This window comes from Heterodontus francisci, chromosome 44 (assembly GCF_036365525.1).
Source record: "Heterodontus francisci isolate sHetFra1 chromosome 44, sHetFra1.hap1, whole genome shotgun sequence".
In the NCBI taxonomy this organism is placed as follows: Eukaryota; Metazoa; Chordata; class Chondrichthyes; order Heterodontiformes; family Heterodontidae; genus Heterodontus; species Heterodontus francisci.
In genome coordinates, this window is record NC_090414.1 from 24,829,914 (window position 1) to 24,857,907 (window position 27,994).

At 58.4% G+C, this 27,994-nt stretch overlaps 1 protein-coding gene across 1 annotated transcript in view; it reads right to left on the reverse strand.

The window, feature by feature from the left end:
- The window catches only part of LOC137356008 (sodium/potassium/calcium exchanger 3-like), a 61,919-nt gene extending 35,546 nt beyond the window's left edge, over window positions 1-26,373 (reverse strand). The window contains exons 1-3 of the mRNA XM_068021709.1: window positions 26,268-26,373; window positions 22,237-22,313; window positions 21,316-21,390 (exon numbers count right to left, since the gene is read on the reverse strand). Coding sequence (XP_067877810.1) covers window positions 21,316-21,390; window positions 22,237-22,313; window positions 26,268-26,373 — 258 coding nt within the window. The remainder of the gene's footprint in view (window positions 1-21,315; window positions 21,391-22,236; window positions 22,314-26,267) is intronic.
- Window positions 26,374-27,994: the final 1,621 nt, after the last annotated feature.

The window sequence follows — 27,994 nt, forward strand, 5'->3', positions numbered from 1 at the left end:
AGGGGTGGGGCAGCCAAATCCAGTTGGGGCCCCTGTATTTGTATTGGTGCTTGCACACAGGGAGCTCCCTCCCCACCCCAACTGCCTGCTCGGGACAGCTGGAGTTGCCCGGGTGAAGACTGTCTTGTTAAAATCAGAAGAGGAGAGTACCGGGCGGCTCCAGCCGTCCCGGGCGAAGAAGCCTCCCCCAACTGGAAGACAACAAACAGTTTTGGACTAATTGTTATAAAGGTGCTCCAACTGGCAGTTGGATCAAACATCCTTTTCAGCCTTTCTCTCCCTTCCTCCACTCAGTCGCCTCAGTCACCTATCCTCCCCATTTCCTTTACCATCCTACGCCATCCTCCTCTACTCCCACTCCACCTTGTTTAAAGTTTGCTTTTTTAAAAAAAATTGTGTAAATTTGTTTTGTTTCTTGGGGGTGGACGTAGCTCTTAGACCCCATGGCAAGCCCCTCTTCGCCGGTGGCGGGGCCTTCCCGTTCATATGCTGCTGCGGCTGCTGCAGCTGCACCTGTTGCCCCGTCACCGTTTGCTTTATTAACAACGAAGCATGGGGTCAAGAGCTATGTCCACCCGAACATGACTATAGAGGCATGCGTGAAAGCAATGGCCGAGGTTGTCGGCCCTTCGGCCATTGTTGCAGCCTCTAAAATGTACGGGAAGGCAGTGTTTTTCCTGAAGACCGAGCGGGCGGTGTCCCTGGCTCTGAGCAAGGGGCTCACCGTGGGCGGGACCTTTCTGCCAGTGGACCCCCTGGAGGCCACTGCGCAAAGGCTCATTTTATCCAATGTCCCGCCCTTCATCCCTGGTGAGCTCCTCCTTCCCCACCTGCACCATCTGGGGGAGGTAAAGACGGGGCTCACCCCAGTCCCGCTCGGTCTTCGGGAGAACAGCCTCCGACACGTCTACTCCTTCCGCCGCCAGTTATTCATGCGGCTGGCGCGGGAGGAGGTGACAGAGGGCCACTTCAATGTAGAATTCCAGGGGACGGCCTACCGCGTCTTCTGGACCTTGGACGGGGTGCGGTGCCATGTCTGTAAGGGGGTGGGGCATGTTCGTAAGAACTGCCCCAACCTCCCGGCTGCCAACTCCAACTCAGCGGCCCAGGGTGGCGACGCTGCACCTCCTCCCACCCCCACTACACCACCACCAGATACCATTCAGTCGGTACCGGAGGCTGTGGTTTTCACGGCCTCCGGCAGGGAGGGGGGTGACCGTCCAAGTGGAAGGAAGGCGCGGAGGAGAAATAAACATCGAGAGGCGCGTCCCCTGGATATCGTGACACTACCCGAGCCTGAGCTCAGCCCAAGGCCCGATCTCGGGAAGTCAACTTGCCCCAGGGCTGGGCTCAGGCCCAGGGTGAATAAAAAAAAGGAGAGTGTGGAGGTGGAGGCCTCTGATGATATGGAGGTCTCTGAGCCTCCGCACACAACTGGGAAAAAGAGGAGAAGGCACCCCTCCACAGAGGTAACAAGGGGCCCTGAGGCGCGGGGCCCATCTGTTGGAGGGGAGCTGTCTCCTGTTTCGGGTCCCCAGGTTTCCCCTACCGCCACCACCAAGGCTGCAAAGTCCGGGCAGGTGCTCCCTATTCCTCAGGATGGAGGGGAGGGGATGGCCCCGGTACATGAGGCCCCTCCTGAAGGAGTAAGTGGGGCCCTGCTTGTGGTGGGGGAGCCTGGGGAAGCCGCCCATTCTGCCACTGCTACTGGGTCGGGTGTCCTGAATGAAGGGGAGGGCGAGGCCCCAGAGGGTCGGGCCTCCCAGCCGGAGTCCACCACCAACCAGGAGACACCCGACCCAGTTATAACTGAGAATGCTGCCCCACCTGCTGGGCCTGTGGGTGCTGGCGGAGCGGGAGATAGCCTCCTCCCTCCGCCTCCAGTCTCGGCTCCGGCTGGTTTCCCGGAGTCGGGAACTTCTGTCTCCCCTGGACCACTCATTGCCCTGGGGACGGAGGTGGAGGGGGGTCCTGAGCCGCTGGTGCCTACAGGCTCCAGTTTCACAATAGAACCCAGAGAGGACTCCTCCGCCATCGATCCTGGGGGTGGGATCGTGACGGAGGCGGGACCAGCTGGCGCGGCCGGGACGTCCGCCCCACAGTGTGTGGTGGATGTGTTGGCCGCTGGCGGTGACGACCCGGAGGAGGATGGGGATTCGGTGCGGGGCACGGAGGATGATCTTGATTCCATCGCCAGTGAGGTGGTGGAGTCCCTCGTGCCTCCCACAGAATCTCCTCTCATCCCCATGGCGGAACTCCGGGATTTCCTCGCGGCTTGCAGGGGTTGCCGCAATAAAGTTCAGCTGGCCCTCGACCGTTGGTCGAATCTGGCGCTGATCATCCAGTCCGTCCGTGCCGCCCTTAAGATAGCGGGCAAGCGCGCGGACGTGAAACTGGTTGAGAGGCGCCGTTTTAATGTGTTCCTCAATGGGTTGCTGGGGGAGTGGAGGGCCAGGTGCACTTCCACTCCCTCCTCACAGTGAGGTGTTGATGACGGGTTTTAAGTACCTTTGACATGAAGATAACCATAGCCAGCCTCAACATCAACGGCAGCAGAGGGGCTCACCGCAGATTTCACAATCTCTCAGTCCTTAGGGAAGGGAGATACGCGGTGAGCTTTCTGCAGGAAACCCACACCGTTCCGGGAGACGAAGCCACCTGGCTCCTGGAGTGGCAGGGTGGGGTCTACATGAGTCACCTCACCCCTATTTCTAGTGGGGTGGCTATCTTGTTGGCCCCGACTTTTCAGCCGGAGATCTTGGGGGTCAAGGAGCTAGTGCCGGGCCGCTTGCTCCACCTCGCCGTTCGCCTGGGTAGCGTGCCGCTCCACTTTGTGAACGTGTACGCGCCCAGGCCCGGCGCTTTGCAAGCGCGCTTCTTTGAAGAAGTGTCCGCTCTCTTGAGCTCCATCGATAGCGGCGAGTGCATCATCCTCGGGGGGGATTTTAACTGCACCCTCGAGGTGGGGGATCGCTCCGGTCCCCAGCGCGGCCAAAAGTCGGTGGAGAAGTTGAGGGGACTGATCAGCTCCCTTAACTTGGTGGACGTCTGGCGGAATCTCCATCCCGACTCCAGCGCCTTCACGTGGAGGTCTGGAGGAGGGGGGTCGCGAATCGACCGCCTCTACATTTCGCAGGCGTACGTCTCCCGCGTTTCGGCGGCCTCCATGCGGCTGGTGCCGTGCTCGGACCACCGCCTGGTGTGGGCGGAGTTCACTCCGCTCCGCACGCGGGCGGGGTCCGCGTACTGGCACTTTAACAACCGGCTGCTGGAGGACGTGCGATTTCGGGACTCGTTCTGTCGATTCTGGGCCGACTGGAGAAGGAAGCAGGGGGGCTTCCCCTCCTTGAGGCTATGGTGGGATGTGGGCAAGACTCACATCCGCGTCTTCTGTCAGGAGTACGCGAAGGGGTCGACCAAAAGGCGGGAAGCCGAGATCGGGCGCCTTGAGAGGGAGGTGCTCGACTTGGAATCCCGCCTCGGTCATGCCGTCGCGGACCCGGCCCTGTGGCAGGCGTACAAAGAGAAGAAGGGCGCGCTGAAGAACCTGCAGCTCATAGGGTCCCGAGGCGCGTACGTGAGGTCGCGGATCCAGATCCTGGAAGATTTGGACCGCGCCTCACCCTTCTTCTACTCGCTGGAAAAATGGCGGGGGGTCCGTAAGCAGCTCGTCGAGCTGCTGGCCGACGACGGATCCTCCATCACGGATCCGGAGGGAATGGGCCTCCTGGTCCGGACGTATTACAGTGCGTTGTTCTCTCCGGATCCGTCCAGTGAGGATGCGCGCAGAGTTTTGTGGGAGGACCTGCCGCAGGTCAGCCCGGAGGGCGCTGAAGGATTGGAGGCTCCGCTCACGTTGGCGGAGCTGACTGGCGCCCTCCACCAGCTCTCGAGGGGCAAATCCCCAGGGCTGGATGGGTTGACCGTGGAGTTCCTCAGGGCGTTCTGGGACGTCCTGGGGGACGATTACGCGCGGGTCCTGGGGGAAAGCCTGGCGACCGGGGAGATGCCCCTCTCGTGGCGCAGGGCGGTCATTGTCCTGCTGCCGAAGAGGGGCGATCTCCGCCTGCTTAAAAACTGGCGTCCAGTCTCCCTCCTCAGCACGGATTTTAAGATCTTTGCCCGGGCTATGTCTACCCGCCTGGGCTCCGTGCTGGCCCACATGATCCACCCCGACCAGTCCTACACGGTCCCGGGCCGGTCCATCCAGGACAACATCCACCTGGTCCGGGACCTGATCCATCTTTCCCAGAGGACTGGTCAGTCGGTCGCCTTTCTCTCCCTCGATCAGGAGAAGGCGTTCGACAGGGTGGATCACGATTACCTTTTCGGGACTCTGCGCGCTTTCGGACTCGGGCCGCATTTCGTGGCCTGGGTCCGACTTTTATACGCCGCCGCAGAGTGTCTAGTCAAAGTTAACGGGTCCTTGACGGCGCCCCTTCGATTTGGGAGAGGAGTGCGTCAGGGGTGCCCCATGTCCGGCCAATTGTATACCATCTGCGTGGAGCCCTTCCTGTGCCTGCTTCGCAGGAGGTTGACGGGATTGGCTCTGCGCGAGCCGGCCATGCGGGTCGTCCTCTCGGCTTACGCCGACGACGTGCTCCTCGCAATCACAGATCCCGTTGACTTGCGGAGGATGCGCGACTGCCAGCAGACCTTTTCTGCCGCGTCCTCCGCGAGGATCAATTGGGAGAAATGTTCCGGACTCCTGGTTGGTCAGTGGCGGGTGGACTCCCTGCCGGAGGAGATGACACCTTTTGCGTGGAGCACCACGCACCTCCTCTATCTGGGAGTCCACCTTAGCCCCGCTGAGGAAGCCTGGCCGGCAAACTGGCAGGAGTTGGAGGCAAAAGTCACCGCTCGGCTGGGGCGCTGGACAGGACTGCTCCGAGTGCTTTCCTACAGGGGCCGAGCGTTGGTCATAAACCAACTGGTGGCCTCCATGCTGTGGTACCGGTTGGTCACTTTGGCCCCGCCCCCTGTATTTGCCACCAAGATCCAGAAGAAACTCGTCGATTTCTTCTGGGGCAAGAGGAAACACTGGGTCTCTGCCGCGGTCCTGAGTCTCCCGATCGAGGAGGGCGGTCAGTCGCTGGTGTGCGTCCGCACCCAGGCTGCGACTCTCCGCCTTCGGACCCTGCAGAGATACCTGTACGTCGAGCGTCTTCCCAGATGGTGTGCACTGGCGACGTATTTTTTCCGCCAGTGTCACTGCCTTCAAGACGACACGCAGCTCCCGGTGGAGTCCGTTAGCCGCGCCTCTCTGAGGGAGTTGCCTGTCTTTTACCGGGATCTTTTCCGAGTCTGGAACATGGTCGCCTCCAGTCAGGGCGCTCCCCCGCCGGCGGAGGAGAGCGCCTCGGCTGTCCGGGCGGCCGACTCCGGGGACGGTCCGGCGGGCGGAGGAGTAGCCGAAACCCCCGGGACGCCCCTCACTGCGGGTGGCGAGGGGGCTCGGGAGTGCGGAGCGATCCCGGCCGAGCTGACCCCCGCTGGGCCGGAACTGCTCATCGGACCCAGGCCCCGAAACCCTCCTCGGGAGCCGGTCCCGCACAACCCGAGCCGCCTCTCGGAAATGCCCTCCGTGCCATTCCAATCGGCGCGGAGGGGTTTCCTGTACGGGCTGCTCCTGCACACTCTCCACTTCCTCGCCCTCGTCAGCCGGCCGGACACGCCCTGGCGGTCCGCGTTGCCATCTGGCGGCGAGGGGAAACCCCGATGGAGGTCTCTCTACGCGGGAGTCTTCCCCCTTTACATCGGGGACCTGGGGTGGAGGGTGCTGCACAGAGCAGTCCCGTGCAATAGGCTTTTAAGTAGGTTCACGGACTCCCAGGCCAGCTGTACTTTCTGCGGCCTGGACGAGTCCGTGTTCCACATTTATACGGAGTGTGCGAGGTTGCAGCCCCTATTTGAGTATCTGAAGGGGCTGCTCCTCAAATTCTGGCTGCACTTCAGTCCCACGCTCCTGATCTTTGGGCACCCGGTGCGGAGGGGCTCGGGCCGGGAGGAGGATCTCCTCGTCGGTCTGCTCCTGGGCCTGGCCAAGGTGGCAATTCACAGGTCCAGGTTGCGGGCCGTCGGGGGGTCCGTCCTCCCCGATTGCCTGCCCCTCTTCCGCGGTTACGTTCGCGCCCGGGTGTCCCTGGAAAAGGAGCATGCGGTGTCCGCCGGTACGCTTGAGGCCTTCCGCGACCGGTGGGCACCGCAGGGACTGGAGTGCATTGTCAACGCCGAGAATGGCATTTTAATTTGAGTTTTTTTGTTTATTTATCTGTTTTAATAAAGTTATTTTAAAACTGTAAATATGTACATAAAGGGGGCCTGAGGGATAAAGGCCCCCTCGATGTGAAAAATATAAAAGGGGCCTGGGGTATAAAGGTCACCTTGAAAAAAAAAAAAAAAAAAAAAAAAAAAAAAAAAAAAAAAAACTGGGATTGGCTGCCCACTGATTTGGGAGCCTGAGTGCATCAACGAGGTGCAGCTGAGAGTGCTGGTGGCAGTTGGAGGTTGCAGAGGTGGAGAGAGGAGCTGCACTGTGCAAGGGAGAGCAGCTACCAACAAGCAGAGGAAAACTCCAACAACAGTCTCCATTAAAGAGAAGAAAGGGACATTTTGTGGAAACAAGGCTTTGTCTGGAGGTGGGTGCTGAACACCAGTAATTTACTTTGGACTGTTGGGGGAGGAACAAGTGGCTGGAACAACAAGGGGTGGGGCTGCCAATTCAACAGGAGTCTGTGCTGCTGCAAAAGCACACAGGGAAGCTCCCTCCCCACCCCAATTGCCAAGCCTGGGTCAGCTGAAGCTGCCCAGCTAAACAGACGGAAGGGGATAGATAGTGCCTGGGCAGCTTCAGCTGACCCAGGTGAAGACGACTCCCCCAACCAGAAGACCGGAAGACCAACTTCAAAGACTGTTTGTTTTAAGTGTACTGTGAGCACCACCTCCAGAAAGCAAGTCATCCCTTCCAGCCTGCCTTTGCCTCTCCTCTCTTACCTCAGCCTCTCCACTAACCTGTTGTTTGTTTGTTTGTCTTTTCAAATTTTTCTGTGAATCTGTTATTTAGTGTGCAAGTCCACAATTTGGGGTGGGTTTAGCTCTTGGACCCATGGCAAGCCCTTCATCACCGGTGGCGGGGCCCTCTACTACCTACGCAGCTGCAGCTTCTGTGGCTGCCCACGTGGCCCCGTCACCCTTTAAATTATTGACATGCAGCCATGGGGTGAAGAGCTATCCCCACCCCAACATGTCTATTGAGGCCTGCGTTAAGGCAATGGCCGTGGTTGTCGGCCCCTCGGCCATTGTTGCGGCCTCAAAAATGTATGGGAAGGCTGTGTTCTTTTTGAAGACCGAGCGGGCGGTGTCCCTGGCCCTGAGTAAAGGGCTCACTGTGGGGGGGACCTTCCTGCCAGTGGACCCTCTGGGGGCCACTGCGCATCGGATAATGTTGTCCAACGTCCCACCCTTCATTCCCAGTGAGCTCCTCCTCCCCCACCTACACCATCTGGGGGAGGTGAGGTCGGGGATCACCCCAGTCCGGCTTGGTCTTCGGGAGCACAGCCTCCAACATGTCTACTCCTTCCGCCGCCAGTTATTTATGCAGCTGGCGCGGGAGGAGGACACGGAGGGCCAATTTAATGTGGAGTTCCAGGGGACGGCCTACCGCGTCTTTTGGACCTCGGACGGGGCGCGGTGCCACGTCTGCAAGGGGGTGGGGCATGTTCGGAAGAACTGCCCCAACCTCCCGGCCGCCAGCTCCACCTCGGCGGCCCAGAGTGGTTCCACAGCACCTCCTCCCACTCCCCCCGCACATCCAACAGACACCGCTCAGTCGGTTCCGGAGGCTGTGGTTTTCACAGCCTCTGGCGGGGAGGGGAGCGTCCGTCCGAGCGGAAGGAAGACGCGGGGAAAAAAGAAACATCGTGAGGCGCGTCCCCTGGACACTTTGACTCAACCCGAGCCTGAGCTCAGCCCAAAGCCCATTCCCATGGAATCCACCTGTCCCAGGGCTGGGCTCAGGCCCAGGGTGACTAAAAAAGGAAAAAAGGGTGCGGAGGCGGAGGCCTCTGATGACATGGAGGTCTCTGAGTCTCCGCGCCCAAGTGCGAAAAAGAGGCGAAGGCACCCCTCCACAGAAATAACACAGGGCCCTGAGGTGCAGGGCCCATCTGTTGGAGGGGAGCTGCCTCCTGTTTCTGGTCCTCAGGTGCCCCCTACCGCCACCACCAAGGCTGCTAAGTCCGGGCAGGTGCTCCCTATTCCTCAGGATGGAGGGGAGGGGATGGCCCCGGTACGTGAGGCCCCTCCTGAAGGAGTAAGTGGGGCCCTGCTTGTGGTGGGGGAGCCTGGGGAAACCGCCCATTCCGCCACTGCTACTGGGTCGGGTGTCCTGAATGAAGGGGAGGGCGAGGCCCCAGAGGGTCGGGCCTCCCAGCCGGAGTCCACCACCAACCAGGAGACACCCGACCCAGTTATAACTGAGAATGCTGCCCCATCTGCTGGGCCTGTGGGTGCTGGCGGAGCGGGAGATGGCCTCCTCTCGCCGCCTCCAGTCTCGGCTCCGGCTGGTTTCCCGGAGTCCGGAACTTCTGTCTCCCCTGGACCAGTCATTGGCCTGGGGATGGAGGTGGAGGGGGGTCCTGAACCGCTGGTGCCTACAGGCTCCAGTTTCACAATAGAACCCAGAGAGGACTCCTCCGCCATCGATCCTGGGGGTGGGATCGTGACGGAGGCGGGACCAGCTGGCGCGGCCGGGACGTCCGCCCCACAGTGTGTGGTGGATGTGTCGGCCGCTGGCGGTGACGACCCGGAGGAGGATGGGGATTCGGTGCGGGGCACGGAGGATGATCTTGATTCCATCGCCAGTGAGGTGGTGGAGTCCCTCGTGCCTCCCACCGAATCTCCTCTCATCCCCACGGCGGAACTCCGGGATTTCCTCGCGGCTTGCAGAGGTTGCCGCAATAAAGTTCAGCTGGCCCTCGACCGTTGGTCGAATCTGGCGCTGATCATCCAGTCCGTCCGTGCCGCCCTTAAGATAGCGGGCAAGCGCGCGGACGTGAAACTGGTTGAGAGGCGCCGTTTTAATGTGTTCCTCAATGGGTTGCTGGGGGAGTGGAGGGCCAGGTGCACTTCCACTCCCTCCTCACAGTGAGCTGTTGGTGACGGGTTTTACGTACCTTTGACATGAAGATAACCATAGCCAGCCTCAACATCAACGGCAGCAGAGGGGCTCACCGCAGATTTCACAATCTCTCAGTCCTTAGGGAAGGGAGATACGCGGTGAGCTTTCTGCAGGAAACCCACACCGTTCCGGGAGACGAAGCCACCTGGCTCCTGGAGTGGCAGGGTGGGGTCTACATGAGTCACCTCACCCCTATTTCTAGTGGGGTGGCTATCTTGTTGGCCCCGACTTTTCAGCCGGAGATCTTGGGGGTCAAGGAGCTAGTGCCGGGCCGCTTGCTCCACCTCGCCGTTCGCCTGGGTAGCGTGCCGCTCCACTTTGTGAACGTGTACACGCCCAGGCCCGGCGCTTTGCAAGCGCGCTTCTTTGAAGAAGTGTCCGCTCTCTTGAGCTCCATCGATAGCGGCGAGTGCATCATCCTCGGGGGGGATTTTAACTGCACCCTCGAGGTGGGGGATCGCTCCGGTCCCCAGCGCGGCCAAGCGTCGGTGGAGAAGTTGAGGGGACTGATCAGCTCCCTTAACTTGGTGGACGTCTGGCGGAATCTCCATCCCGACTCCAGCGCCTTCACGTGGAGGTCTGGAGGAGGGGGGTCGCGAATCGACCGCCTCTACATTTCGCAGGCGTACGTCTCCCGCGTCTCGGCGGCCTCCATGCGGCTGGTGCCGTGCTCGGACCACCGCCTGGTGTGGGCGGAGTTCACTCCGCTCCGCACGCGGGCGGGGTCCGCGTACTGGCACTTTAACAACCGGCTGCTGGAGGACGTACGATTTCGGGACTCGTTCTGTCGATTCTGGGCCGACTGGAGAAGGAAGCAGGGGGGCTTCCCCTCCTTGAGGCTATGGTGGGATGTGGGCAAGACTCACATCCGCGTCTTCTGTCAGGAGTACGCGAAGGGGTCGACCAAGAGGCGGGAAGCCGAGGTCGGGCGCCTTGAGAGGGAGGTGCTCGACTTGGAATCCCGCCTCGGTCATGCCGTCGCGGACCCGGCCCTGTGGCAGGCGTACAAAGAGAAGAAGGGCGCGCTGAGGAACCTGCAGCTCATAGGGTCCCGAGGCGCGTACGTGAGGTCGCGGATCCAGATCCTGGAAGATTTGGACCGCGCCTCACCCTTCTTCTACTCGCTGGAAAAATGGCGGGGGGTCCGTAAGCAGCTCGTCGAGCTGCTGGCCGACGACGGATCCTCCATCACGGATCCGGAGGGAATGGGCCTCCTGGTCCGGACGTATTACAGTGCGTTGTTCTCTCCGGATCCGTCCAGCGAGGATGCACGCAGAGTTTTGTGGGAGGACCTGCCGCAGGTCAGCCCGGAGGGCGCCGAAGGATTGGAGGCTCCGCTCACGTTGGCGGAGCTGACTGGCGCCCTCCACCAGCTCTCGAGGGGCAAATCCCCAGGGCTGGATGGGTTGACCGTGGAGTTCCTCAGGGCGTTCTGGGACGTCCTGGGGGACGATTACGCGCGGGTCCTGGGGGAAAGCCTGGCGACCGGGGAGATGCCCCTCTCGTGGCGCAGGGCGGTCATCGTCCTGCTGCCGAAGAGGGGCGATCTCCGCCTGCTTAAAAACTGGCGTCCGGTCTCCCTCCTCAGCACGGATTATAAGATCTTTGCCCGGGCTATGTCTACCCGCCTGGGCTCCGTGCTGGCCCACATGATCCACCCCGACCAGTCCTACACGGTCCCGGGCCGGTCCATCCAGGACAACATCCACCTGGTCCGGGACCTGATCCATCTTTCCCAGAGGACTGGTCAGTCGGTCGCCTTTCTCTCCCTCGATCAGGAGAAGGCGTTCGACAGGGTGGATCACGATTACCTTTTCGGGACTCTGCGCGCTTTCGGACTCGGGCCGCATTTCGTGGCCCGGGTCCGACTTTTATACGCCGCCGCAGAGTGTCTAGTCAAAGTTAACGGGTCCTTGACGGCGCCCCTTCGATTTGGGAGAGGAGTGCGTCAGGGGTGCCCCATGTCCGGCCAACTGTATACCATCTGCGTGGAGCCCTTCCTGTGCCTGCTTCGCAGGAGGTTGACGGGATTGGCTCTGCGCGAGCCGGCCATGCGGGTCGTCCTCTCGGCTTACGCCGACGACGTGCTCCTCGCAATCACAGATCCCGTTGACTTGCGGAGGATGCGCGACTGCCAGCAGACCTTTTCTGCCGCGTCCTCCGCGAGGATCAATTGGGAGAAATGTTCCGGACTCCTGGTTGGTCAGTGGCGGGTGGACTCCCTGCCGGAGGAGATGACACCTTTTGCGTGGAGCACCACGCACCTCCTCTATCTGGGAGTCCACCTTAGCCCCGCTGAGGAAGCCTGGCCGGCAAACTGGCAGGAGTTGGAGGCGAAAGTCACCGCTCGGCTGGGGCGCTGGACAGGACTGCTCCGAGTGCTTTCCTACAGGGGCCGAGCGTTGGTCATAAACCAACTGGTGGCCTCCATGTTGTGGTACCGGTTGGTCACTTTGGCCCCGCCCCCTGTATTTGCCACCAAGATCCAGAAGAAACTCGTCGATTTCTTCTGGGGCAAGAGGAAACACTGGGTCTCTGCCGCGGTCCTGAGTCTCCCGATCGAGGAGGGCGGTCAGTCGCTGGTGTGCGTCCGCACCCAGGCTGCGACTCTCCGCCTTCGGACCCTGCAGAGATACCTGTACGTCGAGCGTCCTCCCAGATGGTGTGCGCTGGCGACGTATTTTTTCCGCCAGTGTCACTGCCTTCAAGACGACACGCAGCTCCCGGTGGAGTCCGTTAGCCGCGCCACTCTGAGGGAGTTGCCTGTCTTTTACCGGGATCTTTTCCGAGTCTGGAACATGGTCGCCTCCAGTCAGGGCGCTCCCCCGCCGGCGGAGGAGAGCGCCTCGGCTGTCCGGGCGGCTGACTCCCGGGACGGTCCGGCGGGCGGAGGAGTAGCCGAAACCCCCGGGACGCCCCTCACTGCGGGTGGCGAGGGGGCTCGGGAGTGCGGAGCGATCCCGGCCGAGCTGACCCCCGCTGGGCCGGAACTGCTCATCGGACCCAGGCCCCGAAACCCTCCTCGGGAGCCGGTCCCGCACAACCCGAGCCGCCTCTTGGGAATGCCCTCCGTGCCATTCCAATCGGCGCGGAGGGGTTTCCTGTACGGGCTGCTCCTGCACACTTTCCACTTCCTCGCCCTCGTCAGCCGGCCGGACACGCCCTGGCGGTCCGCGTTGCCATCTGGCGGCGAGGGGAAACCCCGATGGAGGTCTCTCTACGCGGGAGTCTTCCCCCTTTACATCGGGGACCTGGGGTGGAGGGTGCTGCACAGAGCAGTCCCGTGCAATAGGCTTTTAAGTAGGTTCACGGACTCCCAGGCCAGCTGTACTTTCTGCGGCCTGGACGAGTCCGTGTTCCACATTTATACGGAGTGTGCGAGGTTGCAGCCCCTATTTGAGTATCTGAAGGGGCTGCTCCTCAAATTCTGGCTGCACTTCAGTCCCACGCTCCTGATCTTTGGGCACCCGGTGCGGAGGGGCTTGGGCCGGGAGGAGGATCTCCTCGTCGGTCTGCTCCTGGGCCTGGCCAAGGTGGCAATTCACAGGTCCAGGTTGCGGGCCGTCGGGGGTTCCGTCCTCCCCGATTGCCTGCCCCTCTTCCGCGGTTACGTTCGCGCCCGGGTGTCCCTGGAAAAGGAGCATGCGGTGTCCGCCGGTACGCTTGAGGCCTTCCGCGACCGGTGGGCACCGCAGGGACTGGAGTGCATCGTCGACGCCGAGAATGGCATTTTAATTTGAGTTTTTTGTTTATTTATCTGTTTTAATAAAGTTATTTTAAAACTGTAAATATGTACAAAAAAAAGAAAAAAAAAAAAAAAAAAAAAAAAAAAACGGGGGTTAGATACAGAGTAAAGCTCCCTCTACACTGTCCCCATCAAACACTCCCAGGACAGGTACAGTACGGGGGTTAGATACAGAGTAAAGCTCCCTCTACACTGTCCCCATCAAACACTCCCAGGACAGGTACAGTACGGGGGGTTAGATACAGAGTAAAGCTCCCTCTACACTGTCCCCATCAAACACTCCCAGGACAGGTACAGTACGGGGGTTATATACAGAGTAAAGCTCCCTCTACACTGTCCCCCATCAAACACTCCCAGGACAGGTACAGTACGGGGGTTAGATACAGAGTAAAGCTCCCTCTACACTGTCCCCATCAAACACTCCCCAGGACAGGTACAGTACGGGGGTTAGATACAGAGTAAAGCTCCCTCTACACTGTCCCCATCAAACACTCCCAGGACAGGTACAGTATGGGGGTTAGATACAGAGTAAAGCTCCCTCTACACTGTGCCCCATCAAACACTCCCAGGACAGGTACAGTACGGGGGTTAGATACAGAGTAAAGCTCCCTCTACACTGTCCCCATCAAACACTCCCAGGACAGGTACAGTACGGGGTTAGATACAGAGTAAAACTCCCTCTACACTGTCCCCATCAAACACTCCCAGGACAGGTACAGTACGGGGGTTAGATACAGAGTAAAGCTCCCTCTACACTGTCCCCATCAAACACTCCCAGGACAGGTACAGTACGGGGGTTAGATACAGAGTAAAGCTCCCTCTACACTGTGCCCCATCAAACACTCCCAGGACAGGTACAGTACGGGGGTTAGATACAGAGTAAAGCTCCCTCTACACTGTCCCCATCAAACACTCCCAGGACAGGTACAGTACGGGGGTTAGATACAGAGTAAAGCTCCCTCTACACTGTCCCCATCAAACACTCCCAGGACAGGTACAGTACGGGGGTTAGATACAGAGTAAAGCTCCCTCTACACTGTCCCCATCAAACACTCCTAGGACAGGTACAGTACGGGGGTTAGATACAGAGTAAAGCTCCCTCTACACTGTCCCCCATCAAACACTCCCAGGACAGGTACAGTACGGGGGGTTAGATACAGAGTAAAGCTCCCTCTACACTGTCCCCATCAAACACTCCCAGGACAGGTACAGTACGGGGGTTAGATACAGAGTAAAGCTCCCTCTACACTGTCCCCCATCAAACACTCCCAGGACAGGTACAGTACGGGGGTTAGATACAGAGTAAAGCTCCCTCTACACTGTCCCCATCAAACACTCCCAGGACAGGTACAGTACGGGGGTTAGATACAGAGTAAAGCTCCCTCTACACTGTCCCCATCAATCACTCCCAGGACAGGTACAGTACGGGGGTTAGATACAGAGTAAAGCTCCCTCTACACTGTCCCCATCAAACACTCCCAGGACAGGTACAGTACGGGGGTTAGATACAGAGTAAATCTCCCTCTACACTGTCCCCATCAAACACTCCCAGGACAGGTACAGTACGGGGGTTAGATACAGAGTAAAGCTCCCTCTACACTGTCCTCATCAAACACTCCCAGGACAGGTACAGCACTGGGATTGGCTGCCCACTGATTTGGGAGCCTGAGTGCATCAACGAGGTGCAGCTGACAGTGCTGGTGGCAGTTGGAGGTTGCAGAGGTGGAGAGAGGAGCTACACTGAGCAAGGGAGAGCTTCTACAAACAAGCAGAGGAAAACTCCAACAACAATCACCTTTAAAAGAGAAGAAAGTGACATTCTTTTTTTGTTGGAAACAAGGCTTTGTCTGGAGGTGGGTGCTGAACACCAGTAATTTACTTTGGACTGTTGGGGGAGGAACAAGTGGCTGGAACAACAAGGGGTGGGGCTGCCAATTCAACAGGAATCTGTGCTGCTGCAAAAGCACACAGGAAAGCTCCCTCCCCACCCCAATTGCCAAGCCTGGGTCAGCTGAAGCTGCCCAGCTAAACAGACGGAAGGGGATAGATAGTGCCTGGGCAGCTTCAGCTGACCCAGGTGAAGACGACTCCCCCAACCAGAAGACCGGAAGACCAACTTCAAAGACTGTTTTAAGTGTACTGTGAGCACCACCTCCAGAAAGCAAGTCATCCCTTCCAGCCTGCCTTTGCCTCTCCTCTATTACCTCAGCCTCTCCACTAACCTGTTGTTTGTTTGTTTGTCTTTTCAAATTTTTCTGTGAATCTGTTATTTAGTGTGCAAGTCCACAATTTGGGGTGGGTTTAGCTCTTGGACCCATGGCAAGCCCTTCATCACCGGTGGCGGGGCCCTCTACTACCTACGCAGCTGCAGCTTCTGTGGCTGCCCACGTGGCCCCGTCACCCTTTAAATTATTGACATGCAGCCATGGGGTGAAGAGCTATCCCCACCCCAACATGTCTATTGAGGCCTGCGTTAAGGCAATGGCCGTGGTTGTCGGCCCCTCGGCCATTGTTGCGGCCTCAAAGATGTATGGGAAGGCTGTGTTCTTTTTGAAGACCGAGCGGGCGGTGTCCCTGGCCCTGAGTAAAGGGCTCACTGTGGGGGGGACCTTCCTGCCAGTGGACCCTCTGGGGGCCACTGCGCATCGGATAATGTTGTCCAACGTCCCACCCTTCATTCCCAGTGAGCTCCTCCTCCCCCACCTGCACCATCTGGGGGAGGTGAGGTCGGGGATCACCCCAGTCCGGCTTGGTCTTCGGGAGCACAGCCTCCAACATGTCTACTCCTTCCGCCGCCAGTTATTTATGCAGCTGGCGCGGGAGGAGGACACGGAGGGCCAATTTAATGTGAAGTTCCAGGGGACGGCCTACCGCGTCTTTTGGACCTCGGACGGGGCGCGGTGCCACGTCTGCAAGGGGGTGGGGCATGTTCGGAAGAACTGCCCCAACCTCCCGGCCGCCAGCTCCACCTCGGCGGCCCAGAGTGGTTCCGCAGCACCTCCTCCCACTCCCCCCGCACATCCAACAGACACCGCTCAGTCGGTTCCGGAGGCTGTGGTTTTCACAGCCTCTGGCGGGGAGGGGAGCGTCCGTCCGAGCGGAAGGAAGACGCGGGGAAAAAAGAAACATCGTGAGGCGCGTCCCCTGGACACTTTGAGTCAACCCGAGCCTGAGCTCAGCCCAAAGCCCATTCCCATGGAATCCACCTGTCCCAGGGCTGGGCTCAGGCCCAGGGTGACGAAAAAAGGAAAAAAGGGTGCGGAGGCGGAGGCCTCTGATGACATGGAGGTCTCTGAGTCTCCGCGCCCAAGTGCGAAAAAGAGGAGAAGGCACCCCTCCACAGAAATAACACAGGGCCCTGAGGTGCAGGGCCCATCTGTTGGAGGGGAGCTGCCTCCTGTTTCTGGTCCTCAGGTGCCCCCTACCGCCACCACCAAGGCTGCAAAGTCCGGGCAGGTGCTCCCTATTCCTCAGGATGGAGGGGAGGGGATGGCCCCGGTACGTGAGGCCCCTCCTGAAGGAGTAAGTGGGGCCCTGCTTGTGGTGGGGGAGCCTGGGGAAACCGTCCATTCCGCCACTGCTACTGGGTCGGGTGCCCTGAATGAAGGGGAGGGCGAGGCCCCAGAGGGTCGGGCCTCCCAGCCGGAGTCCACCACCAACCAGGAGACACCCGACCCAGTTATAACTGAGAATGCTGCCCCATCTGCTGGGCCTGTGGGTGCTGGCGGAGCGGGAGATGGCCTCCTCTCGCCGCCTCCAGTCTCGGCTCCGGCTGGTTTCCCGGAGTCCGGAACTTCTGTCTCCCCTGGACCAGTCATTGGCCTGGGGATGGAGGTGGAGGGGGGTCCTGAACCGCTGGTGCCTACAGGCTCCAGTTTCACAATAGAACCCAGAGAGGACTCCTCCGCCATCGATCCTGGGGGTGGGATCGTGACGGAGGCGGGACCAGCTGGCGCGGCCGGGACGTCCGCCCCACAGTGTGTGGTGGATGTGTCGGCCGCTGGCGGCGACGACCCGGAGGAGGATGGGGATTCGGTGCGGGGCACGGAGGATGATCTTGATTCCATCGCCAGTGAGGTGGTGGAGTCCCTCGTGCCTCCCACTGAATCTCCTCTCATCCCCACGGCGGAACTCCGGGATTTCCTCGCGGCTTGCAGAGGTTGCCGCAATAAAGTTCAGCTGGCCCTCGACCGTTGGTCGAATCTGGCGCTGATCATCCAGTCCGTCCGTGCCGCCCTTAAGATAGCGGGCAAGCGCGCGGACGTGAAACTGGTTGAGAGGCGCCGTTTTAATGTGTTCCTCAATGGGTTGCTGGGGGAGTGGAGGGCCAGGTGCACTTCCACTCCCTCCTCACAGTGAGGTGTTGGTAAGTACCTTTGACATGAAGATAACCATAGCCAGCCTCAACATCAACGGCAGCAGAGGGGCTCACCGCAGATTTCACAATCTCTCAGTCCTTAGGGAAGGGAGATACGCGGTGAGCTTTCTGCAGGAAACCCACACCGTTCCGGGAGACGAAGCCACCTGGCTCCTGGAGTGGCAGGGTGGGGTCTACATGAGTCACCTCACCCCTATTTCTAGTGGGGTGGCTATCTTGTTGGCCCCGACTTTTCAGCCGGAGATCTTGGGGGTCAAGGAGCTAGTGCCGGGCCGCTTGCTCCACCTCGCCGTTCGCCTGGGTAGCGTGCCGCTCCACTTTGTGAACGTGTACGCGCCCAGGCCCGGCGCTTTGCAAGCGCGCTTCTTTGAAGAAGTGGCCGCTCTCTTGAGCTCCATTGATAGCGGCGAGTGCATCATCCTCGGGGGGGATTTTAACTGCACCCTCGAGGTGGGGGATCGCTCCGGTCCCCAGCGCGGCCAAGCGTCGGTGGAGAAGTTGAGGGGACTGATCAGCTCCCTTAACTTGGTGGACGTCTGGCGGAATCTCCATCCCGACTCCAGCGCCTTCACGTGGAGGTCTGGAGGAGGGGGGTCGCGAATCGACCGCCTCTACATTTCGCAGGCGTACGTCTCCCGCGTTTCGGCGGCCTCCATGCGGCTGGTGCCGTGCTCGGACCACCGCCTGGTGTGGGCGGAGTTTACTCCGCTCCGCACGCGGGCGGGGTCCGCGTACTGGCACTTTAACAACCGGCTGCTGGAGGACGTGCGATTTCGGGACTCGTTCTGTCGATTCTGGGCCGACTGGAGAAGGAAGCAGGGGGGCTTCCCCTCCTTGAGGCTATGGTGGGATGTGGGCAAGACTCACATCCGCGTCTTCTGTCAGGAGTACGCGAAGGGGTCGACCAAGAGGCGGGAAGCCGAGATCGGGCGCCTTGAGAGGGAGGTGCTCGACTTGGAATCCCGCCTCGGTCATGCCGTCGCGGACCCGGCCCTGTGGCAGGCGTACAAAGAGAAGAAGGGCGCGCTGAGGAACCTGCAGCTCATAGGGTCCCGAGGCGCGTACGTGAGGTCGCGGATCCAGATCCTGGAAGATTTGGACCGCGCCTCACCCTTCTTCTACTCGCTGGAAAAATGGCGGGGGGTCCGTAAGCAGCTCGTCGAGCTGCTGGCCGACGACGGATCCTCCATCACGGATCCGGAGGGAATGGGCCTCCTGGTCCGGACGTATTACAGTGCGTTGTTCTCTCCGGATCCGTCCAGCGAGGATGCGCGCAGAGTTTTGTGGGAGGACCTGCCGCAGGTCAGCCCGGAGGGCGCCGAAGGATTGGAGGCTCCGCTCACGTTGGCGGAGCTGACTGGCGCCCTCCACCAGCTCTCGAGGGGCAAATCCCCAGGGCTGGATGGGTTGACCGTGGAGTTCCTCAGGGCGTTCTGGGACGTCCTGGGGGACGATTACGCGCGGGTCCTGGGGGAAAGCCTGGCGACCGGGGAGATGCCCCTCTCGTGGCGCAGGGCGGTCATCGTCCTGCTGCCGAAGAGGGGCGATCTCCGCCTGCTTAAAAACTGGCGTCCGGTCTCCCTCCTCAGCACGGATTATAAGATCTTTGCCCGGGCTATGTCTACTCGCCTGGGCTCCGTGCTGGCCCACATGATCCACCCCGACCAGTCCTACACGGTCCCGGGCCGGTCCATCCAGGACAACATCCACCTGGTCCGGGACCTGATCCATCTTTCCCAGAGGACTGGTCAGTCGGTCGCCTTTCTCTCCCTCGATCAGGAGAAGGCGTTCGACAGGGTGGATCACGATTACCTTTTCGGGACTCTGCGCGCTTTCGGACTCGGGCCGCATTTCGTGGCCCGGGTCCGACTTTTATACGCCGCCGCAGAGTGTCTAGTCAAAGTTAACGGGTCCTTGACGGCGCCCCTTCGATTTGGGAGAGGAGTGCGTCAGGGGTGCCCCATGTCCGGCCAATTGTATACCATCTGCGTGGAGCCCTTCCTGTGCCTGCTTCGCAGGAGGTTGACGGGATTGGCTCTGCGCGAGCCGGCCATGCGGGTCGTCCTCTCGGCTTACGCCGACGACGTGCTCCTCGCAATCACAGATCCCGTTGACTTGCGGAGGATGCGCGACTGCCAGCAGACCTTTTCTGCCGCGTCCTCCGCGAGGATCAATTGGGAGAAATGTTCCGGACTCCTGGTTGGTCAGTGGCGGGTGGACTCCCTGCCGGAGGAGATGACACCTTTTGCGTGGAGCACCACGCACCTCCTCTATCTGGGAGTCCACCTTAGCCCCGCTGAGGAAGCCTGGCCGGCAAACTGGCAGGAGTTGGAGGCGAAAGTCACCGCTCGGCTGGGGCGCTGGACAGGACTGCTCCGAGTGCTTTCCTACAGGGGCCGAGCGTTGGTCATAAACCAACTGGTGGCCTCCATGCTGTGGTACCGGTTGGTCACTTTGGCCCCGCCCCCTGTATTTGCCACCAAGATCCAGAAGAAACTCGTCGATTTCTTCTGGGGCAAGAGGAAACACTGGGTCTCTGCCGCGGTCCTGAGTCTCCCGATCGAGGAGGGCGGTCAGTCGCTGGTGTGCGTCCGCACCCAGGCTGCGACTCTCCGCCTTCGGACCCTGCAGAGATACCTGTACGTCGAGCGTCCTCCCAGATGGTGTGCGCTGGCGACGTATTTTTTCCGCCAGTGTCACTGTCTTCAAGACGACACGCAGCTCCCGGTGGAGTCCGTTAGCCGCGCCTCTCTGAGGGAGTTGCCTGTCTTTTACCGGGATCTTTTCCGAGTCTGGAACATGGTCGCCTCCAGTCAGGGCGCTCCCCCGCCGGCGGAGGAGAGCGCCTCGGCTGTCCGGGCGGCCGACTCCGGGGACGGTCCGGCGGGCGGAGGAGTAGCCGAAACCCCCGGGACGCCCCTCACTGCGGGTGGCGAGGGGGCTCGGGAGTGCGGAGCGATCCCGGCCGAGCTGACCCCCGCTGGGCCGGAACTGCTCATCGGACCCAGGCCCCGAAACCCTCCTCGGGAGCCGGTCCCGCACAACCCGAGCCGCCTCTCGGGAATGCCCTCCGTGCCATTCCAATCGGCGCGGAGGGGTTTCCTGTACGGGCTGCTCCTGCACACTTTCCACTTCCTCGCCCTCGTCAGCCGGCCGGACACGCCCTGGCGGTCCGCGTTGCCAACTGGCGGCGAGGGGAAACCCCGATGGAGGTCTCTCTATGCGGGAGTCTTCCCCCTTTACATCGGGGACCTGGGGTGGAGGGTGCTGCACGGAGCAGTCCCGTGCAATAGGCTTTTAAGTAGGTTCACGGACTCCCAGGCCACCTGTACTTTCTGCGGCCTGGACGAGTCCGTGTTCCACATTTATATGGAGTGTGCGAGGTTGCAGCCCCTATTTGAGTATCTGAAGGGGCTGCTCCTCAAATTCTGGCTGCACTTCAGTCCCACGCTCCTGATCTTTGGGCACCCGGTGCGGAGGGGCTTGGGCCGGGAGGAGGATCTCCTCGTCGGTCTGCTCCTGGGCCTGGCCAAGGTGGCAATTCACAGGTCCAGGTTGCGGGCCGTCGGGGGTTCCGTCCTCCCCGATTGCCTGCCCCTCTTCCGCGGTTACGTTCGCGCCCGGGTGTCCCTGGAAAAGGAGCATGCGGTGTCAGCCGGTACGCTTGAGGCCTTCCGCGACCGGTGGGCACCGCAGGGACTGGAGTGCATCGTCGACGCCGAGAATGGCATTTTAATTTGAGTTTTTTGTTTATTTATCTGTTTTAATAAAGTTATTTTAAAACTGTAAATATGTACATAAAGGGGGCCTGAGGGATAAAGGCCCCCTCGATGTGAAAAATATAAAAGGGGCCTGGGGTATAAAGGTCACCTTGTGGAGAAAAAAAAGAGAAAAAAAAAAAAAAAAAAAAAAAAAGGGTGTTTGCTTTACATGGACCGCACTGAATGTTAAGCTGACCGTCCTGGGGAAACTTTACTGACCAGACTCTCTGCATTGCAAGCTTGTCACTCTCACCTCACAAATCTTCTCCAAAGAGGGGACAAAATAGTCATCGCAGACGATGGCGAGGGCATAGAACATGTACATAGCCTTTGGGAACAAGAGAAAGAAGCATTAACATCAACCATCAGGCCTAAAGGAACTCAAATCATTCTGAGATCTGCAAAGACTACAAGGTGGTGAATCCTCCAACACAGAAGACCTTTCAGCCGATCTTTGAAAGATCTATCCAGTCAATCCCACTTACCCTCTTTCCCCATAACCCTGCAGATTTCTCCTTTCGATCAAAACCCTTCCTGATTTTGAACGTCTTAATTAAATCTTCCCTTAACCTTCTCTGCTCGAAGGAGAACAATCCCAGCTTCTCCCAGTCTCTCCACATTAACTGAAGTCCCTCATCCCCGGGACCATTCCAGTGTGTACCATCTCCAAGATGCACTGCAGCAATGCACCAAGGCTCCTTAGACAGCACCTTCCAAACCCGCGACCTCTACCAACTAGAAGGACAAGGGCAGTAGATACATGGGAACACCACCACCTGCAAGTTCCCCTCCAAGTCACACACCATCCTGACTTGGAACTATATCACCGTTCCTTCACTGTCACTGGGTCAAAATCCTGGAACTCCCTTCCTAACAGCACTGCGGGTCTACCTACCCTCCATGGACTGCAGCGGTTCAAGAAGGCAGCTCACCACCACCTTCTCAAGGGCAATTAGGGATGGGCAATAAATGCTGGGCCTGGCCAGCGACGCCCACATCCTGAGAGTGAATGGGAATATAATTAGCAAGTGGACTGAGAGTGACACTCTTTTCAGTGAGTCAGTCTTGGGGTCGTATTTTCAGGAGAGGAGGGGACAGGGAGGTACATAAAATGGGTGGAAACGCATGACAATCTCCGATAACTTATTCTAGATCCACAAAGATTTCTCCTTACACAGAAAACATGCAGCAACAAGGCTCCATTTTGCCTCTCTTCCTTCGAAAAGATGTCATCAGGAAACTCATGGATACCTTAAAACAAACCAGATTGAACACACAGTTAATATACACCCAGTATATTATTGTACAAATGACACACACGGTCACCAGTTCACAATAATATACACAGGGGCTGCTATATATGTGGGACGCGTACCCCAGTGAGAGTCAGTGTGTGTGGGAACCCGTACCCCAGTGAGAGTCAGTGTGTGTGGGACCCGTACCCCAGTGAGAGTCAGTGTGTGTGGGACGCGTACCCCAGTGAGAGTCAGTGTGTGTGGGACGCGTACCCCAGTGAGAGTCAGTGTGTGTGGAACCCGTACCCCAGTGAGAGTCAGTGTGTGTGGGACGCGTACCCCAGTGAGAGTCAGTGTGTGTGGGACGCGTACCCCAGTGAGAGTCAGTGTGTGTGGAACCCGTACCCCAGTGAGAGTCAGTGTGTGTGGGACGCGTACCCCAGTGAGAGTCAGTGTGTGTGGTACCCGTACCCCAGTGAGAGTCAGTGTGTGTGGGACGCGTACCCCAGTGAGAGTCAGTGTGTGTGGAACCCGTACCCCAGTGAGAGTCAGTGTGTGTGGGAACCCGTACCCCAGTGAGAGTCAGTGTGTGTGGGACCCGTACCCCAGTGAGAGTCAGTGTGTGTGGGACCCGTACCCCAGTGTGAGTCAGTGTGTGTGGGACGCGTACCCCAGTGAGAGTCAGTGACTGTGGAACCCGTACCCCAGTGAGAGTCAGTGACTGTGGGACCCGTATCCCAGTGAGAGTCAGTGTGTGTGGGACCCGTACCCCAGTGAGAGTCAGTGTGTGTGGAACCCGTACCCCAGTGAGTGTCGGTGTGTGTGGGACCCGTACCCCAGTGAGAGTCAGTGTGTGTGGAACCCATACCCCAGTGAGAGTCAGTGTGTGTGGGACCCGTACCCCAGTGAGAGTCAGTGTGTGTGGAACCCGTACCCCAGTGAGTGTCGGTGTGTGTGGGACCCGTACCCCAGTGAGAGTCAGTGTGTGTGGGACCCGTACCCCAGTGAGAGTCAGTGTGTGTGGGACCCGTAGCCCAGTGAGAGTCAGTGTGTGTGGGACCCGTACCCCAGTGAGTGTCGGTGTGTGTGGGACCCGTACCCCATTGAGAGTCAGTGTGTGTGGGACCCGTACCCCAGTGAGAGTCAGTGTGTGTGGGACCCGTACCCCAGTGAGAGTCAGTGTGTGTGGGACCCGGACCCCATTGAGAGTCGGTGTGTATGGAACCCGTACCCCAGTGAGAGTGAGTGTGTGGGGAACCCGTACCCCAGTGAGAGTCAGTGTGTGTGGGACCTGTACCCCAGTGAGAGTCAGTGTGTGTGGGACCCGTACCCCAGTGAGGGTCAGTGTGTGTGGGACCCGTACCCCAGTGAGAGTCAGTGTGTGTGGGACCCGTACCCCAGTGAGAGTCAGTGTGTGTGGGACCCGTACCCCAGTGAGAGTCAGTGTGTGTGGGACCCGTAGCCCAGTGAGAGTCAGTGTGTGTGGGACCCGTACCCCAGTGAGAGTCAGTGTGTGTGGGACCCGTACCCCAGTGAGAGTCAGTGTGTGTGGGACCCGTACCCCAGTGAGAGTCAGTGTGTGTGGGACCCGTACCCCAGTGAGAGTCAGTGTGTGTGGGACCCGTACCCCAGTGAGAATCAGTGTGTGTGGAACCCGTACCCCAGTGAGAGTCAGTGTGTGTGGAACCCGTACCCCAGTGAGAGTCAGTGTGTGTGGAATCGGTACCCCAGTGAGAGTCAGTGTGTGTGGAATCGGTACACCAGTGAGAGTCAGTGTGTGTGGGACCTGTACCCCAGTGAGAGTCAGTGTGTGTGGGACCCGTACCCCAGTGAGAGTCAGTGTGTGTGGGACCCGTACCCCAGTGAGAGTCAGTGTGTGTGGAACCCGTACCCCAGTGAGAGTCAGTGTGTGTGGGACCCGCACCCCAGTGAGAGTCAGTGTGTGTGGGACCCGTACCCCAGTGAGAGTCAGTGTGTGTGGAACCCGTACCCCAGTGAGAGTGAGTGTGTGTGGGACCCGTACCCCAGTGAGAGTCAGTGTGTGTGGGACCCAAACCCCAGTGAGAGTCAGTGTGTGTGGGACCCGTACCCCAGTGAGAGTCAGTGTGTGTGGGACCCAAACCCCAGTGAGAGTCAGTGTGTGTGGGACCCGTACCCCAGTGAGAGTCAGTGTGTGTGAGACCCAAATACCAGTGAGAGTCAGTGTGTGTGGGACCCGTACCCCAGTGAGAGTCAGTGTGTGTGGGACCCGTACCACAGTGAGAGTCAGTGTGTGTGGGACCCGTACCACAGTGAGAGTCAGCGTGTGTGGGACCGGTACCCCAGTGAGAGTCGGTGTGTGTGGAACCCGTACCCCAGTGAGAGTCAGTGTGTGTGGACCCGTACCACAGTGAGAGTCAGTGTGTGTGGGAACCCGTACCGCAGTGAGAGTCAGTGTGTGTGGGACCCGTAGCCCAGTGAGAGTCAGTGTGTGTGGGGCCCAAACCCCAGTGAGTCAGTGTGTGTGGGAACCCGTACCCCAGTGAGAGTCAGTGTGTGTGGAACCCATACCCCAGTGAGAGTCAGTGTGTGTGGAACCCGTACCCCAGTGAGAGTCAGTGTGTGTGGAACCCGTACCTCAGTGAGAGTCAGTGTGTGTGGGACCCAAACCCCAGTGAGAGTCAGTGTGTGTGGGACCCGTACCCCAGTGAGAGTCAGTGTGTGCGGGGGACCCGTACCCCAGTGAGAGTCAGTGTGTGTGGGACCCAAACCCCAGTGAGAGTCAGTGTGTGTGGGACCCGTACCCCAGTGAGAGTCAGTGTGTGTGGGACCCGTACCCCAGTGAGAGTCAGTGTGTGTGGGACCCAAACCCCAGTGAGAGTCAGTGTGTGTGGGACCCGTACCCCAGTGAGAGTCAGTGTGTGTGGGACCCGTACCCCAGTGAGAGTCAGTGTGTGTGGGACCCGTACCACAGTGAGAGTCAGCGTATGTGGGACCGGTACCCCAGTGAGAGTCAGTGTGTGTGGGACCCGTACCCCAGTGAGAGTCAGTGTGTGTGGGACCCGTACCCCAGTGAGAGTCAGTGTGTGTGGGACCCGTACCACAGTGAGAGTCAGCGTATGTGGGACCGGTACCCCAGTGAGAGTCAGTGTGTGTGGGACTCAAACCCCAGTGAGAGTCAGTGTGTGTGGGACCCGTACCCCAGTGATAGTCAGTCTGCCGACAAGAGTGTAAATCAGACAGAATTTGACCCTGAGCCACATAAGGAGATATTAGGGACAGGCGACCAAAAGCTCGGTCAAAGAGGTCGTTTTTAAGGAGCGTCTTAAAGGAGGAGAGAGAGAGGCGGAGAGGTTTAGGGAGGGAATTCCAGAGCTTCGGGCCCCAGGCAGCTGAAGGCACGGCCGCCAATGGTGGAGCGATGGGAGTTGATGTGGGAGCGTTCCGGGGACACAGCTGTGATGCCTCAGTCAGGGAATAACTGCAGATGGCTCCTCTTTTTCATTCTTCGTTTACTCAGTGGAATCCTGTGTGTGTCACTGAGTCTGCAAGCTCGTATAAACATGTCGAGAAGCTCCTTCATCTTTATTCTGTCCCAACGAGGACTCGGGGCTTTCTGGCGCACGGGGGGAGGCGGGAGAAGTGCACTGTTTTGATTGCAGATTCTTTGCCCGTGTAAATATTGATGCCGAATTTGAACGCTGGACTCCGTCAACAGTCCTGTTGAAGGAATGAGGCTCTGGCTGTCTCAGAGCGCCTGGCTGCCATGGCAACCGACTTCAAACCAGCCCAAATCTTTATCCACTTGCGTACTTCTCACTGTCTTTGATTGGATCAAGGCTGTCACATCATGGGCAGTCACGGTGGGGGTGTCGATGAGCTGTCACTTTCCCCTTGGCGTACAAATCCATTGTCCGCCCGTTTTAGAATCCGCCAAATCTTCGTCTGAGGCGGCGAATTTTAAAAATTAAACCCCCCCCCCCCCCCGCACCCCCCCAGACGACAGCGACACATTTAAACCATTTCTTTATGGTTTTCACTTGGAAGTTGGCGTAATGTACATAAGAACATAAGCTATAGGAGCTGTCGGAGGCCATTCAGCCCCTTGAGCCTGCTCCCCCATTCATTGGTCTCACCAATGCCCTGTACCATTGCAGTAAGATTTCATCACTCTTATACTTCAATCACTTGTTACGACCAGGTGAGAAAGGGGTCTAGGGTTCCCTCTCAGCCTTCACCTGGTCTGACTGCAACAGGGTTTAATTTTAAACACACCATGTTTTTAGCTCCCCCCTCGGTGAATCTTTGTTCACCGTTTCCCAATTATAAGGCAAAGAAACCAGCACAAACAGGATTTCTTAGGTTTAAAGAAGAAAAGTTGAGATTTATTAAACTTAAACTCTAATTCGGTTAACGCCTACTGATACGTGATGCACCCACGCCAGCATGCATACACGATACACTCATGCAGATAGAGACAGAAAAGAGCAGAAGAAAAATAAAGTGGAAAGGTTTGAGGCAATATCTGAAGAGTTTTTGTTACAGTTCTTCGAGCTCATTGTAGAGTCCTCGATTGTAGGTAGATCTTGCTTTTTCTTTGGGGGCCCAGTATTTTTCTTAAACCTTGTTCACAGTAGAAAACTTTTCTCTCTTGGGGTTTATGTGTCTTCAGTGGATTCAGAGGCTTGTGAGGAAGAGATGGGAGCAGACAGGAGAGATCTTCTCAGTCCAGGAGCAAACGGACACTGTAGTTCAAACACTCTGTGGCTAGTTCAAAAAAAACCCTGGAACAGTCATGTGACTGGGTCACTTTACTGAGCAGGGGAGGGGGTGCATTTTCAAAACAGAAGTCCTCATTAACATCAGTTAACCTTCAGTTGTGTTAAACTGACCTTGCTTCACTCACACTCGGAGTTACTGTACACAGTTCTGGTCTCCATTATTATAAAATGGATATTGAAGCTCAGGGGGAAATAGATTCACTTGAATAGTTAAAAAAAATCTTTCCTGGGATGCAAGCGTCACTGGCAAAGCCAGCATTTGTTGCCCATCCCTAATTACCCTAGAAGTCGGCCATTTCAAAGTGCAGTTAAGAGTTAACCACATTGCTGTGGGTCTGGAGTCACATGTAGGCCAGACCAGGTAAAGACAGCAGATTTCCTTCCCTAAAGGACATTAGTGAACCAGATGGGTTTTTACGACAATCGACAATAGTTTCATGGTCACCATTACTGAGACTAGCTTTTCACTTCCAGACTTTAATTAATTAATTAATTGAATTTAAACTCCACCAGCTGCCGTGGGATTTGAACCCTCCCCCCCCACCCACCCCCCCCCCAAGGCATTAGCCTGGGTTACTCTGGGTTACGCATTCAGTGACATTACCACAACGACACCATCTCCCCCAAAGTGACGAGGTTATAACTATCAGGAAAGATCTAACAGGCTGGGGCTCTTTTCTCTAGGAAAGAGAAGGCTGAGGGGGGGTGACCTGATCGAGGGCTTTAAAATGATGAAGGGGGTTCGATAGGGTCGACGTGGAGAAGATGTTTCCACTTGTGGGGGAGACCAGAACAAGGGGAACATCAATATAAAACAGTCAGTAATAAATCCAATGGGGAATTCAGGAGAAACTCCTTTCCCCAGAGAGTGGGGAGAATGTGGAACTCACTACCACAGGGAGTGGTCAAGGTGAATAGTATCGATATATTTAAGGGG